This window comes from Orcinus orca, chromosome 13 (assembly GCF_937001465.1).
Source record: "Orcinus orca chromosome 13, mOrcOrc1.1, whole genome shotgun sequence".
Classification (NCBI taxonomy): Eukaryota; Metazoa; Chordata; class Mammalia; order Artiodactyla; family Delphinidae; genus Orcinus; species Orcinus orca.
Window position 1 is genome coordinate 13,777,760 of NC_064571.1, and position 16,880 is coordinate 13,794,639.

Below are 16,880 nucleotides of genomic sequence, written 5' to 3' on the forward strand. Positions count from 1 at the left end.
AGACCCCGTTGTCCACGTTGCACTAAGAAGTCACGGAGGTGGTAGAAAAGGCTCCTCCTCAGCTTCTTCGGGCGCCAGATCCATCCCGCTTCCAAGGGTGAATGGAAGAGGTGAGGAGCCAGGCAGGTGAGAAATGATGTGGAGGCCTTGTGAGGGACTGGCTTCTGCTACCCCAGAAGCAGGAGGAAATGAAAACCCATCAAAACAGAAAGCCATTCCATGCGTCAGGTTCTTGAGATTCTCGTCTCGAATCAAATGTGTGTTCTTTATTAACTGGTCCCATAAACAGACACACACTAGGCCTTGGAGTTTTAGAACACTCTCTTGTCACTCTTTTTCCTTTTAGTGAACACACACTGGTTTCAAGGAGTTCCTCCAATAATCCTAGTCTGACATGCCACAGAATTCCAATTTGGTTATCTTTTTCTTAATCTGTTAATAGAGGAACGGCATCTTATCATCACCAACTATTATATTAAAGGATCTGAAGCAGTAATTGAGGCATAATTGTATTTAATAATGGTTTTTCAACCCGTCAAAATGCTCTGCTCTTTGAAAATGCTTCCCAGAGATTCTGACGGGAGAGCGGAGAACCACTGCCCTAGACTGTAAGCATCCTGAAAAGCTGAATTTTCCTCAGCGCTGCTTACCTGACCCTCTTCATGTGAGCAATGCTTAACTTCTGCATCGTTCCTAAACATGACTGAGATTACTTTTCCCCTTTAGATTCTACAATGTGTCTTTGGAAAATTTTGGAAAAAGTTTACCCTCACAATTAAAAGTATGAAATCTCAAGTGGATAAATGAACTTTTATAAAATATAGTATCTTTTAATTCTTGGTTAAAAAATTTTTGTCTCCACTTATACAGCCTCTTTAGCTTCACGAATGGGCACACTGAAAGGCTATTTCATTTACTCTTCTCTCAATGAAAATCCTTTTCCAATAAACTAAGTGAGAACTGCTATGAATGCAGTGAACCTAGTAGACCAGACGTGTTAGCACCCCAGGCCCACCTCTGAGAGAAAACTGCTCACATGACTATTTTTTGCTCCACATGGACCTGCTAGCCCAATCAAATGGGCCGGGGTGGGCTCCTGACCTCAGAACAGCCAGTCCCCACACTGGTCGGTGACCCCTGATGAGACCTGGTGTAAAAGGACACACGGACCCAGTTAGAGTCTCTTTGCAGTTTGTTAGAGACTGGAGATAGGAGCTGAGGGTCACGATGTAGAAAAGTACCTCAAAGGTGCATGCTAGCGTTATTATGGGAAGCAGACACTAAGAGTAAACAAAAGCTGTGAATCAGAGAAGTTGGTGAGGAAAGAGAATGGAGCCAGTGATGTAAAGAGAACTGAGCCCCGTGCATGGCAGACCCCAAGCCTAAAGATCCACCACCTCTGCTGCTGAGGCCCCTGAAGGTGCCTCAGATCCAGCATCACCATGTAATTTCTGCTCTTCCTGAGGCCTGGGGGTTAGTTCTGGGTGGGAGATGGGGGTGTGAGGTGTTCCTGCGTTCCCAGGCACATATCCTTAATAATGTCACACTGTTTGAGCTAACTTGTTAGCTTTACAGTCTTACGTTTGTCCTAACTGGAGATTCCTTGCAACTAAATAAGCCTAATTGGAACAACTGTTTAAGCCATTACCATTTGTTAAAAATAATCAAAATTTAAAATTTCTATTTCTCTGAACAAATCTGGGAATGTTTAATCCATTAAGTTTTAAAACATTGGTAAGTTTAATGTTGGTACTACATGTTTCCATATCAGTTGGTACAACTTACATCATGTCTTACACTATTTCATCTTTGCAAAGACATCATATACACAAAGATACACATTCAATAACTGGGAAATCATAAAACTTCTGATCTATACTTTCAAGTTTGTTCGGTCATGATACTTCTGATAAAGGTCATCAGCATACCAGTTTCGCCTCTTCCAGAAAGATGTTGTCATTTTATCTAAGAGCTTACTTTGGGTTTTATTGCAGAAGACAAATTCCCTCAAGCGTCTTTTTCTTGCAACCGTCTTCTTCCATAATTTTTTCTTATAACCAGCCTGTTAGATAATATTACAAAGACAATTTAAAACATTATATTATATAGGAAACAACAGATATGTTAACCACTCATGGTTCATAGGCTCGCTGGAAACAAAGACTAAACTTTCATAGGGGCTGGTATGTTTTTCAGAAAAATGTGATTCTCAGTGTGGGGGTAGACAGAGAAATCGTGTGTAGTTTGAAAAAGGAATGTTAATAATTTAAGAGTTTTAAAAAGATTATTTAAAGCCACAGCAAATAAAGCTAAATAAATCGTTGTGCTGGTGAAGTACAGGGTACTGATATATAATTGTAACAGCTAAATTTATATGCATTACCTCATTATCTCTTCAACAATCTTCAACAATAGCATACTATTATTCTCATTTTACAGATAAAAGAGAAACAATTAGAGCAGTTAAGCAGCACAGGGAGGTCAGAGAATTAATAAGAGCTCTTAACCACTACACTGCTATCTTCCTAAAGTGGAGGATGATGAAGGGAGTACTGGCTAGTTGGTGACACTTATGTTCATTTAAGGGGGCCTAAGTATGACAAAGGCTGAGAAGCAGAGTTCTCAAGTATACTGTGTCATTTATTCTTTTCACACACTGGGGGGACCAGTTTCTACAGTAAGTACTTTTCTAAGGAATAATGACCGCAGGAAAACTATTATTGGGAGTGGTGAAGGAATAATCCATGCATTATTAATTTTGAAGAATTAATTTTTGAAGAAATAGATAATTAGATCGAATATAAAGCTATAATCATAGCCTGTTTTATTTTTTTTCTTTTGGCCGTTCTGCACAGCTTGTGGGATCTTAGTTCCCCAACGAGGGATTGAACCCAGGTCCTCAGCAGTGAAAGCGTGGAGTCCTAACCACTGGACCACCAGGGAATTCCCAATCATAGTCTGTTTAAACTAGAAGAGACCTTAGTTGCCACCCAGGTTAATGCTTGGCTACAGTAATTTATAGGAGAGGTGAGACTAGAAACGCAGCTATTGGTAAGAGCATTTGGGTCCTTTCAAACCAAGGGCTCTTTAGGGCAGCACACTAACTGAACAAAACCACAGCTCTTTGCTGAGAAGGTGCCTTGGGGTTTCTGACATGACTTAGTGTCATCACTGTGACCAGCAACTTCTATAGTACAGTGATGCTTAGAAATAAGGAAGGGTCATTTCAGAGTTCTGGCTGTAAAATGCCAGAGATTAGATGGTTACTTCTCATTACTTACAATTCTAAGTTGAAAGAGTCAAAGAAAAATCCCCATATTTGTGTAACAATTTTCTAGTTTGCAAGCCAATCTGGGTCCCTGTGGATCTCTGACATACAAACAGCTAGTTTGCTGTCCTGCCCATCCTTTGAAGATTATATCGCCTTTGAAGATTATTCTGTGGAATGTAACCACTGTGAAATATCTCCTTTGAAGATTATTCTGTGGAATGTAACCACTGTGAAAATGCTTGAGACTTTTTGGACAATCTGCAAGTTCAGAAATGGAAGGAGGGAATAAGCAATAAAAATTAGGGACACCTGGATGAAACTGTGCTGCAGAAAATACTTTCTGTTTTTATACATTAGTGTAAATTAACCCACCCAGATTTTTGTTTTCTTCTTAAAATTAGATTTTGATAAAGCAGGCCATTCTGCACATGGAATACTTTTGGGGGCCTTGAGCAGGGACTAGGTATTATGACTGGAGAATGTGATCAGGTCATTTATAACAGTGTGAGGGTTTCAGGGCCCAGTAAAAGGGATGTGGAAAGGAGGGCAAGGAAAACCACCCATTTTATTTTATCTAGGGCCAGATGAGGACCTGGAAATAGTTAGTATAACAAAGGGGAGGAAATGTTTCCAATGGTCCCAAATTCATAACTGTGTGCTGAATTACTTAGTTCAGCTACTTATGGATTACATGAGCTTCTACTGACTAGTGTAGGAAACTAACGACCACAGTACTGTTCCAATGGAGAAGTGAGCTGAGAGTTCCAATTAACTTATTTGTCTACAAATTTAGGACTGTTTATAACAGAGTACCTTTCAAATAGTGAGAAAATGCTACCAATTATCTTATTTTCACAGGGAAACAAATGTTAATCTTTAAAGAATTATTTGTTAACTCCCAAGTAGTAAAAGGGAATTAGGATTTGAAATTATCAAAACTCAAAGGTGTTTTGCAAAACTCTGGTCTTCAGCTGCTTCCTAATTATCACCTACTCTGTTTCCATGAATAATAAGGACATGAATGGAAAAGACCTGCTGCTGTGGGAGAAGACAGAGTAGGAATACTCTATCAGAGTCCCCCTCTAGAGGCCATGGTCCCTGGCCAGAATAAATATTGGAGTTCTGTCTGATATGATCACCAATCATACACACCAACAGAGAAAAACTTACAAAGTCAAATTTAAAACAAGTATATGAGGGGTTAATGTTCCGCCATAAAGAGTAAGCCACCTGGAGAACCCAATCCAAGGTAGGCTGGAAGCTATTCGGTCCCAAATCTACACCACGGGACTAAGTCCTTGCTGAAGTCCGCTCCGCTGTTTTAATGCTCTGGGCTTAAACAGAGCCTCCCCACAGGTTATTTACATATCGGGGGCTTCAAAGGGATTCCGGTAATCATCAGACAAGACAGACATGTAAGAGACCCAGGATGGACCTGTCCTGCAGTGAAGACTTTTGCCATTGTGAATAATATTTTGTTATATGAATAGTTAAAAATGTTTTCTTTACATGTATTCACTGACATGGGAGATGCCTGCCAAGCCGGGACTTAAGCACAGACTGTAAAAGCTGCTGGTAGAATGGGGGGAAGATGTGTCAAGGAACAGGCTGACTTCTGCTTCAGTTTAATCTAACCTCACGCTCCTTTTCTAAGCACGTAACCGTGTGAAGACTCACCTTTCTCCTTAGCCACAGGCCAGAATGAAGTCGAAGAAACCTATAGATGGCAGCTTTCACAGTCTTTCTCTTGCCTTTTCTTGAACTGTAGTATGTTACAGTTCTGACTGGTGGCTTCAGGACGTTTGGGAGCAAGGGGACCACTCTAAAATATATTGAAACATTTTTAACTCAGCAATAAGACATTAAAGGATAAAATCCACTTCTGTACTTAGAAATGAAAGCAGCAGCTCCACTGGAATAGAGCTCACTTTCAATAACCATTGTTACTCCAGATGATCCGTGACACTACACATAAGAATGGCAACTATCATCAATTTGCAAGTCCTCCATAATCTACCCCCTCAATCCCTAGGAGAGAATTTATTCTGCTGTATTTTAATCACCTGATTCCTTATCCATCTGCCACTAGATTATAAACTCCTTGAGGACTTTAACTTATTTTTAGCTTCGTATCGTTTTTGCCCAGTATGGTGCTGGGCACCCAGGAGTGCTTAACTAAGTATCTGCTGACTGAATAAGCGCCACACGCAGCCGAGCCTTGTAAGTTGAGCATCTTGTTCACCCTCCCACTTCGGCTGACAGCTTCCACCCAGGAAACCACATCTTAGAACATCAGAAGTGGGCCCTGTGTAGTCATCCCTGATGCTGGCATGTATATTCTCCCATCCTTCAGGCACAGTCTATATAATAAACCGGCAAAGCATATCATCTACTTCTAAGATGTTGTAGGCATGAAGATTTTAGAATTTTTGTCCAAGCATCATGTTTACTGAAATATACTCAACCTATTGAGGACTGTGGCAGTCTGCCCACATGTCAGGTTTCTGACAGATGTGATCAGTCTGGGAGCAGAGGACACAACCAGTGTCTGAATATGACTGAAATGTCGGGAAGACAGTGCAGAACTAAGACAGGCATTCTTGGAGCAGTTTCGATAGGCTGAAGATGCCAAAATACTCAGGGGCCGTAAGATTCCTGGAGAGAGAGAGAAGCATATTTACTTAATATGACACTCCAATATACACATGCAGGGAATTCCCTGGCAGTCCAGTGGTTAGAACTTGGCGCTTTCCCAGCCGGGGCCTGGGTTTGATCCCTGGTCGGGAAATAAAGATCCTGCAAGCTGCGGGGCGTGGCCAAAACAAAAACAAAATTATGCATCCAGATATTTAAAACGAAGTAATGTACCTAAGTGACCAAGTATTATACGTAATTAATGGGTCCTGAGCATCAGACTCACGTGTGGAGCTTTTTATCCTTATTGAGGTATAGCTTACACATCACAAAATTACCCATTTATGTACAATTCAATGCTTTTTAGTAAATTTAGAGAGTTGTGCAACCATCATCACAGTCCAGTCTGATGTGTCCTAGCTCTACATTCAACAGTAGGGGACAGAAGACATGCAATGTTAATTCCCACCACCAGACCTTACACTGTGAATACACAGAACTCCTGCGCGTAGGGAACGGCAAGGCAGAAACACAACAGCTCCTCGGCTCCGCAGAGAGACAGCAGGTGGCAGGAGGAGGATTCATAAAGAAAACAGAAGAGGTACTTGAGCTTCCCTCTAGAAAATGAACAGGCCATGAGAGGAGGCACAGAGTCCAGGTAGCATGAACAACGTACGCAAAGGCAAGGAAGCCGAAACAAATCCATGTCGGGGGCAGGGACTGGACCTGCCACAGAGGCTGAGCACTGTTTGCCTGACTATCAGAAATGCCTGGGGAGTAGTGGGTAACAAGGTGGGCAGCTCAGAAGGCAGATCATGGAAGGCCTAGATGTGTGGACTGAACGCAGTCCTCTTTATCAATCCTTCACACTATCACCAGACTCAGAGTCCACGGCTGCAAAGCAGAATCACTCACAGAGCTCTGACTCCACTTGTAAATTCTGAGTGAGGCTAGTGTGGGACTCAAGAAGGTGCATGTTGGGCTTCCCTGGTGGCGCAGTGGTTGAGAGTCCGCCTGCCGATGCAGGGGACACGGGTTCGTGCCCCGGTCCGGGAGGATCCCACATGCCACGGAGCAGCTGGGCCTGTGAGCCATGGCCGCTGAGCCTGTGCGTCCGGAGCCTGTGCTCCGCAACGGAAGAGGCCACAACAGTGAGAGGCCCGTGTATAGCAAAAAAAAAAAGAATGTGCATGTTAACAGAAACAGAGTCACAGACATAGAAAACAATCTATGGTTATCGGGGGGAAGGGGGGGAGGGATAAACTGGGAGATTGGGATTAACATATACACACTACTATATATAAATAATCAACAAGAGCCTACTGCATAGCACAGGGAGCTCTACTCAATATTCTGTAAAATATATGGGAAAAGAATCTAAAACAGAGTGTACATATGTATATGTATAACTGATTCACTTTACTGTACAGCAGAAAATAACACAACATTGTAAATCAACTATACTCCAATAAAAATAAACTATACTCCAATAAAAATTTTAAAAATAATAATAAAAAAAGAATGTGCACGTTGATAAAACTCCACAGGATGATGGAAATGTCTGAAAAGAGGATTGTGGTGATAGCTGCACAACTCACTACATCAAACTGTACACACAGGGCCTCCCTGGTGGCGCGGTACTTGGGAATCCGCCTGCCAATGCAGGGGACACGGGTTCGAGCCCTGGTCTGGGAAGATCCCACATGCCACGGAGCAACTAAGCCTGTGCGCCGCGACTACTGAGCCCACATGCCTAGAGCCCGTGCTCCGCAACAAGAGAAGCCACTGCAATGAGAAGCCCGGGCACTGCAAAGAAGAGTAGCCCCTGCTCCCTGCAACTAAGAAAGCCCACACACAGCAACGAAGACCCAACGCAGCCAAAAACAAAATAAATTTAAAAAAACTGTATGTACAAAACAGGTAATTTCATGGTATGTAAATTATACCTCAATAGTTGGTTAAAAAAAAGCTGCCAATGCAGGGGACACGGGTTCGAGCCCTGGTCCGGGAAGATCCCACATGTTGCGGAGCAGCTAAGCCTGCGAGCCACAACTACTGAAGCCTGCGTACCTAGAGCCTGTGCTCCGCAACAAGAGAAACCACCACAATCAGAAGCCCGCGCACAGCAACGAAGAGTAGCCCCCACTCACCGCAACTAGAGAAAGCCCACACGCATCAACGCAGCCATAAATAAATAAATAAATACTAAATTTATTTATTTAAAAAAAAGCTCCACAGGTGAGTCTGATACTAAGTGAGGGCTTGGAACCACTTTCTTATTGTCCACTGCACTGATTTCACATGACAAATGAGGGGCAGTGTGGAGAAGTGAAATGCCAGTGTTTGAGGCAGACTGGGTTCATATTCTTGCTCTACTACTTACTAGCTGTGTGACAATGGGCCAGTTAGTTAACCTTTCTGTGCCTCAGTTTCCTCAAATTTAAATGAGGTTAATTATGGGCTTTCCTGGTGGCACAGTGGTTAAGAATCCGCCTGCCAAGGCAGGGAACATAAGTTCGAGCCCTTGTCTGGGAAGATCCCACATGCCGTGGAGCAACTAGGCCTGTGCACCACAACTACTGAGCCTGTGCTCTAGAGCCCGCAAGCCACAACTACTGAGCCCATGCACCACAACTACGGAAGCCTGCACGCCTAGAGCCCACGCACCACAACAAAGAGTAGCTTCCGCTTGCCGCAACTAAAGAAAGCCTGCATGCAGCAATGAAGACCCAACGCAGCCAAAAATAACTAAATAAATAAATTTATTGAAAAAAATAAATGAGGTCAACCATGGGCAGGTAATGAGAATTAAATAAGATAAAATATGTAAAGTACTGGGAAGAATGCCTGGCATAGAGAAAACATTTAATAAATGCTAAAAGCAGACAACAGAAAAGAGCTGAGGAATGCTTAACAAAGATGGTATAATGTTAATAGGTGGCAGAAGGAAGATGGAATACTTAAACCCTTATTTTGCCTTTCTCTTCTCCATCAGAGATAACAATTTCCAGTCACCTGGTGACCTAGTGGGTAGGATTCTGGGCTTCCACTGACGTGGCCCAGGTTCAATCCCTTCAAATCTCCAAGTATAAATAATTTATATCTCAAAGAACTGAAACTATTTGCAGACATGATTACAAGCCAGGAGGTAAACTTTGAAAGATTAAGTGAATAGGAGGATTGTAGACAACAAAATGTCCCAATTTTCACAGATCACCAGAGCTTGATATATCTCAATTAAAAAACACAACAAAACTCTCAGAAGTTCTTGGAAACTGCCCCTGAAGGAGATGAGCAGATGGGAGTCCAGAAATAACTGGGCAAACTACAGGCTTATCTGTAGGAAAAAAAAATGTTAGAATGGATAAATAGAAATGCACAGAAAAAAAATTTTTTTTCTCGTCAACCGGGAGTGAACTGTTACTTGAAAAGAACTTCATTTCACTTTTTGATGTAGTCACCAGCCTGAGAAATCATGAGAATATCTAGACAGTGTATCCTGACTTTAGGAAGGCATGTGAAAAAGTTTCTTATATTCTAAATAAATATAGAAATGTGGGCAGGACAATAAATTAGGTAAATTCCAAGCTGATTGGAAACTGTACTCAAATTAGTTGATTGCTGTTCTCCTGGTGGAAGTGTCTTCCTGGCTCCCTAATTGACTCTTATTTTTCCCCAATTTATATGAAGGTCCTGAAGCTGTACAAGACATGTTTAGCAAATCTGCATAAAAAACAAGCTGGGAACCATGGCTTATCAACATATTTGTGAAAAGATAGACTATCTAGACTCAAAGTGATCTCAGTAAAAGGAAAAACAGACCAAAATTAACAAAATGAAACCAGGGATAAACCAACTGAGGTTAGAAAAAAATGGTTCCTGGAACAACAGGAAGGGTGACTGTGGCTTGAGAGCAGTTTCTGGGAAAATGACTTGGGGGGCTTTAGCCACCATACCGTCTCCTGGACCAACACTGTGATTTAGCTTGTAAAAACCAAAGTCCAGCTTAGACTGTGGGCAGCTCACAAATCAAGGGCAGTGTTTAACTGCTCCTTCAGTCTTCTGCCCTCTTTGGGAATTTTAGTACAGACAGGCTTTCTCTTAAACACCCTCTTGTATGGAGAACACTGATGTTTTCATGAAGGAGGTGACACAAAACCAGTTTCGAAGGAGTAAGAGAGGAGGTAGTGGAAACAGGAGGCCAAAAATGGAATACGTGGTACGTAGTACGTTTGGGGAGCTCTGTTTGGGGAATTACAAATAGCCCCCCTGTGGCAGGAATCAAAGGAACGTGGGGGTAGGGTGAGGTGAGTGTGACAGTGTCTAAACTAGTGGTCTTCAAGGTTTTTTTTTGATCCCATATTCTCTAAATGAATTTTGAAAAATTATGTACCCTTTCACAAAATTTCAGTATCAAAAATTTTAAAATAGTTTAAAAAGGATATAATTTCCAGTATATTTCTAAAACTGACATTTAAAACTAAGCCGTCACACCACTCTTTTAAATGTTTTCAATGGAATCTAACTACCATAGTGAGTTAATACCCGCCTACATCATCAATTGTTAAAAAACAAGGACAATAAATCCAAATTGATGAAAATAAGAACTTTTCATCAAAAGATACGTTAAACAAACTAAAAAGGCAAGCCAGAGTGGGAGAATATATTGGAAACATATTTAAATGAGAAAAGACACACATCCAACATACATAAAGAACTACTATAAATCAGTAAGACAATTCAATAGAAAAATGGGCAAAATATTTGAGTATTTCACAAAAGAAATTCAAATGGTTAACACACATGTAGAAAGGTATTCAGGCTCATTACTTATCAGGGAAATGCTACTCAAACCACAACGAGACACCACTAAATACTCACCAGATAGAAAAAATGTACAGGTCTAACAATACCAACTGCTGATGAGGATATGGCGCATACAGTGATGGGTGACTTTTTTTTTTTTTTTTTTTTTGCGGTACGCGGGCATCTCACCGCCGTGGCCTCCCGTTGCGGAGCACAGGCTCCGGATGCGCAGGCTCAGCGGCCATGGCTCATGGGCCCAGCTGCTCCGCGGCACGTGGGATCTTCCCGGACCGGGGCACGAACCCGTGTCCCCTGCATCGGCAGGTGGACTCTCAACCACTGCGCCACCAGGGAAGCCCGTGCTGGGTGACTTTAAATAAGCACATCACTTTGGCAGCATCAGGCAATACAGAATATAAACATATTCCCTGATTCAGCAATTCCACAGCTAGTTTTATATGTATAAACACACACACACACCCCATAGAGAAACTCTGGCACTCATGCACCATGACACAAGGCCAATCAGCTTTGTACCTAACCGCCCCAAAGTGGGAACACCCAAATGCCCATCAACAGTAAAATGCAGAATTGTAGGGCAGTCCCATAAGAGACCATTCCATAGCAATGAGAAAGCATGACAGCTACTTGTAAAATGAATGAATTTCACAAAGAAAAAGAAGACACAAGAGTACATACTATGTGATTCCGTTCATGGAATGTAAAAAAACAGGCAAAACTAAACAATATATTGCTTAGAGATGCACATATAGCTCTTAAAACTATTACAGAAAAAAAGACAAGGTAATAATAAACGTGAGGGCAGTGTTTATGTTTGGTGGAAACGGGCAATTTTGGTTGAAGAGGCACACAGAGGTGAAGGCTCCTGGTTCTGTTCTGTCCTGGCCTCGGTGTTAGTTATACCCCATGTTTGCCAGAGAGTTATTTGTTAAGGTAGTCATGTATGCTATATACATTTTTCTTTATATATTTCACAATTGAAAAATACCCCACATAAACCAGCTCTTCTGTAACAGTTGGAAACTTTACACTTTTTTCTTTCTAGTCTTGTTCCACAGAATTTTATCCTATTTTGTGTGAACGTAATTTACCGATCATCGTATCTTATTTGAACGATCTTTAACTTCTGCAAGAGTCCCTACAGTGAAGGCAACCCTTCACTTCCGTCATCTCTCTCTGTCAAGAAGTCCTTAAGGCTGCCCTAGGGCCGCCACTGAGTGAAGCAAGCAGCCGCACTCCCTGCACGTTGTGTGCATTTCATACAGCCACGCTTACCATACGCCGGGTACTACACGCGGCGCTTTACGTGCTCGAGCTCATTTAGTCCTCAGGTGGATAGTGTTATCCCTATTTTAGAGCCGTAGAATCTGAAGTTCAGAGATATTAAATAACTTTTCAAGGTCAAAGCTCGTGAGTGGCGGATCCTAGCCTCGGTGGGACTTTTCTGTCTTTCTCGCCCCCCACCCGCGCCCTTCTGGTTTGTTTTCTAGGGAAGGCGGAATGGCTAGGAACCGGTAAGGAAGCCAAAACTGCGGGACACCCCGGTTCGCGAGGGTCCAAGAATCTCGGAGATCTCCGGTGCTGGCGGCCGAACACAGGCCGCCCCGGAGAAAATTCTGAACAAACCTCTGGCCTCATATAACGATACCCCTCCTTTCTTTTTTTTTTTTTTTTTTCCTGTTAACCTCCACGCTAAACGCCCACTCCATCCCGCGCCAGTCCCCCCTTCTGTGAAGGCGTGAATCGAGCTCCTCGCCGCCCACTGACCTGAGGCTGCTCTCACAGTACACGCAAAAGCGGAGGCCGCCATCTTGCCGCCTTGCCTTACGGCAGCCGAATTGGATCTAAAAACTTCAGAGCAAGAGGGCACTAAGGAAAAGTAACCTGGGCGGAGTCGGGGGAAGGGAGTTAAAAACATGAATAAAGGAACGTTGAAGTCTACCTTTATTGAATATCTTCTTTATGCCAGGCTGTCCTTCACCGCTGTAAAACAAGTGCCTATAGAATGGTGCCTGGCATATAGTAGGCTCTCAATAAATTCTTACTGAGCATTTGATTGAAAGATGTATTTAAGTACCAGCATATTTGAAACAATTTCTTTTTGCTCATTTCATTAAATTAGTTTGAAAGAATAAAATGTATCCTTCCAAAGCTGGGATATGTTGGGCTAAATTGACAGGAAATAGCAACATTATTAGAATATTTTTAAAAAATTGAATGCCAACTCTAATCAAATAAATGTAAGTATCCCGAGGACATCAGATACATACACACATTTTTTTTCTCTCTCTCTAATCAATAAGACTGCTATTTGGTAGAACAGCACCTCAACTCTTCCTGAACAATCTACATACCTTATCTTATTCCTGAAAATTAGTGATCATACATTTTTAAACAATGTTCATTTAAACAGAAAATAAACAGCAAACCTCTCTCCCATCCTTGTAGTCTAAGATACTTGACGCATATACAGTATATGGCACTATTTACTGGTTGAAATGGGTAAGGGTCAAACACTGAGTCTCAAGGAGTTCACATTTAATAAGGAGACAACTACAGACCATAACAGGCAGATAAATGACTGATGGGGCAGTTCAAAGATAAGGAGGGAAGGCTTCTGCTTGGGGTGATCAGGGACAAGGAGATAGAGTGTAACACGGATCTTAAAGAATGGGGAAGATTTTTTAACGAGGGCAAGGTCACTGTTGGCAGTAAGAGCATCAAGAGCTAAGGTGAGAAGAGAGGAAGCCAAGACAGAGAGACACAGGATTTATTTAGAGCAGTGGTTTTCAAACTTTTTGGTCTTGGGACCTCTTTACATGCTTAAAAATTGTGGATCCCAAAGAGCTTGTAATTATATGGATTATATCTGTAAGAAAGTATCATATTGGAAAGTAAAATTGAGAAAAAATTTAAATACGTATTGTACTAGTTTCCTATTGCTGCTATAACAAATTAACTCAAATTAGGTGGCTTAAAACAACACAAGTTCATTATCGTACAGTTCTGTAGGTCAGAAGTCCAAAATGGGTTTCACAAGGCTAAAATCAAGGTATCCAGGGCTGTGTTCCTTCTGGAGGCTCTAGAGGAGAGTTTGTTTCATTGTGTTTTCCAGCTTTTAGAGGCTTCTTGCCTCCTTCCATCTTCAAAGCCAAGAATCACATCACTCTGACTTCTGCTTCCATTGTCACACCTCCTTTTCTGATTCTGACCCTCCTGCTTCCTCCGTCACTCCTAAGGACCCTTGTGATTACGTTGGGTCCACACAGATAATTCAGAATAGTCTCCCCATCTCAAGATTCTTAATCACACCTGCAAAGTTCTTTTTTGTCATGTAAGGTAACATAGTCACAGGTTCCAGGGATTAGGAGAATGTGGACCTACTGGGCAATAAGTATTCTGCCATTGCACTTATTAATTCATTTTAAAACAACAATTATAAGGACTTCTCTGGCAGTCCAGTGGTTAAGAATCTGTGCTTCCACTGCAGGGGCACAGGTTTGATCCCTGATAGGGGAACTAAGATCCCGCATGCTGGCGTGGTGCAGCAAAAAAACCCCAAAAGACCTATTACATATTGACACAGATATTTTTATGAAAAATAACTATTTCAAAATTTTAAAAAAAATTAGCGAGAAGAGTGGCATTGTTTAACCTTTTTGCAAATCTCTGTAAGGTCTGGCTTAATAGAAAGCTGGATTCTGAAATTTGCTTATGCATTCAATTTGTTGTGGTATCACTTGTCATGTAGTCTCTGGGAAAACGCTACAATTATGTATGAGTAAAAACAGCAAATAATATCTTAATATTACAAAGGTTGTTTTGATTTTTTTTTTTATGGTACGCGGGCCTCTCACTGTTGTGGCCTCTCCCGTTGCAGAGCACAGGCTCCGGACGCGCAGGCTCAGCGGCCACGTCTCACGGGCCCAGCCGCTCCGCGGCATGTGGGATCTTCCCGGACCGGGGCACGAACCCGCGTCCCCTGTATCAGCAGGCGGACTCTCAACCACTGCGCCACCAGGGAAGCCCTGTCTTGATTTTTTAAAATATATTTATTTATTTATTTGGCTGTGTCGGGTCTTAGTTGCAGCACGCATGGTATGTTCTTTGTGGCAAGCAGGATCTTTTAGCTGCGGCCCGTGGGCTCTCTAGTTGTGGCGTGCGGGCTCTAGAGTGCACATGGGTTCAGTTGCCCCGTGTCATGTGGGATCTTAGTGCCCCAACCAGGGATCAAATTCACGTCCCTTGCATTGGAAGGAGGATTCTTAACCACTGGACCACCAGGGAAGTCCCATATTGTTTTGATTTTATGGACCCTCTGAAAGGGTCTCAGGCTCGCCAGGGACCAGGGCCTTCCGCGCGGACCAGGGCCTCCCATACCACACTTTGAGAACCACTGAGTTGGTTATATTTCAGTTTCTCCGAGTTTTTGGGTAGACAAGTGGGTGATGAGCTTGAACCGCTATTGTTGCTATCTTGAGCTCCCATCTATGGTGGCCACTTTGAGCCATAGAACATGCACACAGGCTGGAAAAGTACTCTGAGACATTTCTTAAGGGTCTTTGAATTGGCAGTGGGAGTCACTGCCATGTGGCATGTTTTGGAACAAGGGAGTGATTTAAACTTCTGAGTTACTTTAGGAGAGCCCATTTTAAAGCAAAAGAAAAAAAAAATCTTAAACCGCACGTGGAAGATGAGGATTAACGACTTGGTTAAACGAGAGGTCAGGAGACTACAGAAATTAATTTTGGAGTTGGAAATCTTGAAGCTGGAGAAGTTGCAAATGATGTTCAGGCTCAAGGCATACATGGCTGGAAGAGACTGAAAATGTTCACTGGCCTTGAAAGGTTTATGGCCAAGGTTTTTGAAAAGTCATCACCCAGCATGACAGCAGTGGGCAGGGATGAGATGGGGGGCAGGGGGACAGCAGTTCAATAATTAAAATTACTAAAGAAGATGGGAGACTGCTCTGGAGGCTATTAAGTGATGGCGATATGAAATACAGAGTGTAATGTAATTACAAAAGTACCCTGAAAAGCACTGAACCTATATAAACATAAGTCATTATTTCATTTTAGATAATTTTCAAACCTATTTCTCTACTTTACAAATGGGATTTAGTAGCATTGTGTACCTCTAGGGAGAACACCATACTACAATAGAGTACCTAGTTAAGACTTGAACGTGAAATGCCCACGGTCGCGAGACCCCTCCACAAGACCACCAGAGTCGAGAGTCAAAGCCAAGCGGCAAGGGTCATTTATTGCAGGTTCGAACCTGGACCTCTGCGCACTCGTTGCCGGTGGCGCCAAGAGGTCCCGATGGAGTTTAGTTCAGCTTTTTTACAGATAGGTACAATCAAGTTCGGGACTTTCCAGGGGTGGGGAGTACTGATTGGTTAACCTTTAAACAAAGACACTAGTCGCCGTCTGATTGGTTGGATGATTACAAGGGGGGATCAGCAAGCGTAGTTACAGAAGCGAGAGCGGCTGGTTAAGTTTCGGTTTCCTGAGGGTTCGTTTCTCAGTTGGAAATACTTAAGACGGGGCCATGGTTACAAAAAGAAATAGTGCAAACGGGAAAACTGATGCAACCCTAACAGCGCTGCGGCCTCCACCAGCCCAACGGCAGGGCGGCGGGAGGCTGTGCGCCCAACTCCAGGCGGCGCTCCCAAATGTGGCAACCCAGCGCCGCGCCCTGGAAGGGCCCTTTCTCGGCCCTTCTCCTCAGAAAAGAAACTCCAGGAAAAGCACAGACTGAATGCAGGGCGTCAATTCAGTCTTATTCCCACCAAAGTAGAACGCAGTCCCCTCATTCCCCCCTTTCTCATGAACCAGAGGAGCCAATCTTGGGTCCTTAAGGCTCAGTTTCTTCAATTTCTAAGGCCTCGTAGGGCTGATATTGTGTTCTTAAGCTAAAACCATTAGCTGAACTGCATTTATTTTTTCTCGGACAAAATCTATGACTCTACTGAGTATACAGGGGCCTATAGTGAAGAGGAGAAGGAGGCATAGTAGAGGGCCCAGGATGGGGAGGAGGAAGGGAAGCATTCCATGAAATCCTGACCAAAGGGGATTATCCGCTAATTCCTGCCACGGCGAGCTAGGTCTTCCTGGAGCTGGTGGATCTTGGTTCTTACAATGCCTGA

General features: G+C 42.8%; 1 protein-coding gene across 1 annotated transcript; it reads right to left on the bottom strand.

Moving 5' to 3' along the window:
• Window positions 1–1,716: 1,716 nt before the first annotated feature.
• MRPL35 (mitochondrial ribosomal protein L35) lies at window positions 1,717–13,611 on the bottom strand. Its single transcript, XM_004271595.4, has 4 exons — window positions 12,500–13,611; window positions 5,737–5,926; window positions 4,949–5,093; window positions 1,717–2,062 (listed from the first exon to the last, which is right to left on the bottom strand). Exons 1-4 carry the CDS (start codon window positions 12,648–12,650, stop codon window positions 1,874–1,876), a joined length of 675 nt encoding a protein of 224 aa, XP_004271643.4. The 5' UTR covers window positions 12,651–13,611; the 3' UTR covers window positions 1,717–1,873.
• Window positions 13,612–16,880: the final 3,269 nt, after the last annotated feature.

Excerpts from the sequence above, each read along its gene's own strand:
- MRPL35 (XM_004271595.4), bottom strand. The coding sequence starts at position 12,650 with ATGTTTTTAACTCCCTTCCCCCGACTCCGCCCAGGTTACTTTTCCTTA. Across the intron at positions 5,927-12,499 it reads TACTGTGAGAGCAGCCTCAG|GAATCTTACGGCCCCTGAGT; the intron begins GTCAGTGGGCGG and ends CTCTCTCTCCAG. Across the intron at positions 5,094-5,736 it reads ACTGCCACAGTCCTCAATAG|AGTGGTCCCCTTGCTCCCAA; the intron begins GTTGAGTATATT and ends AATATATTTTAG.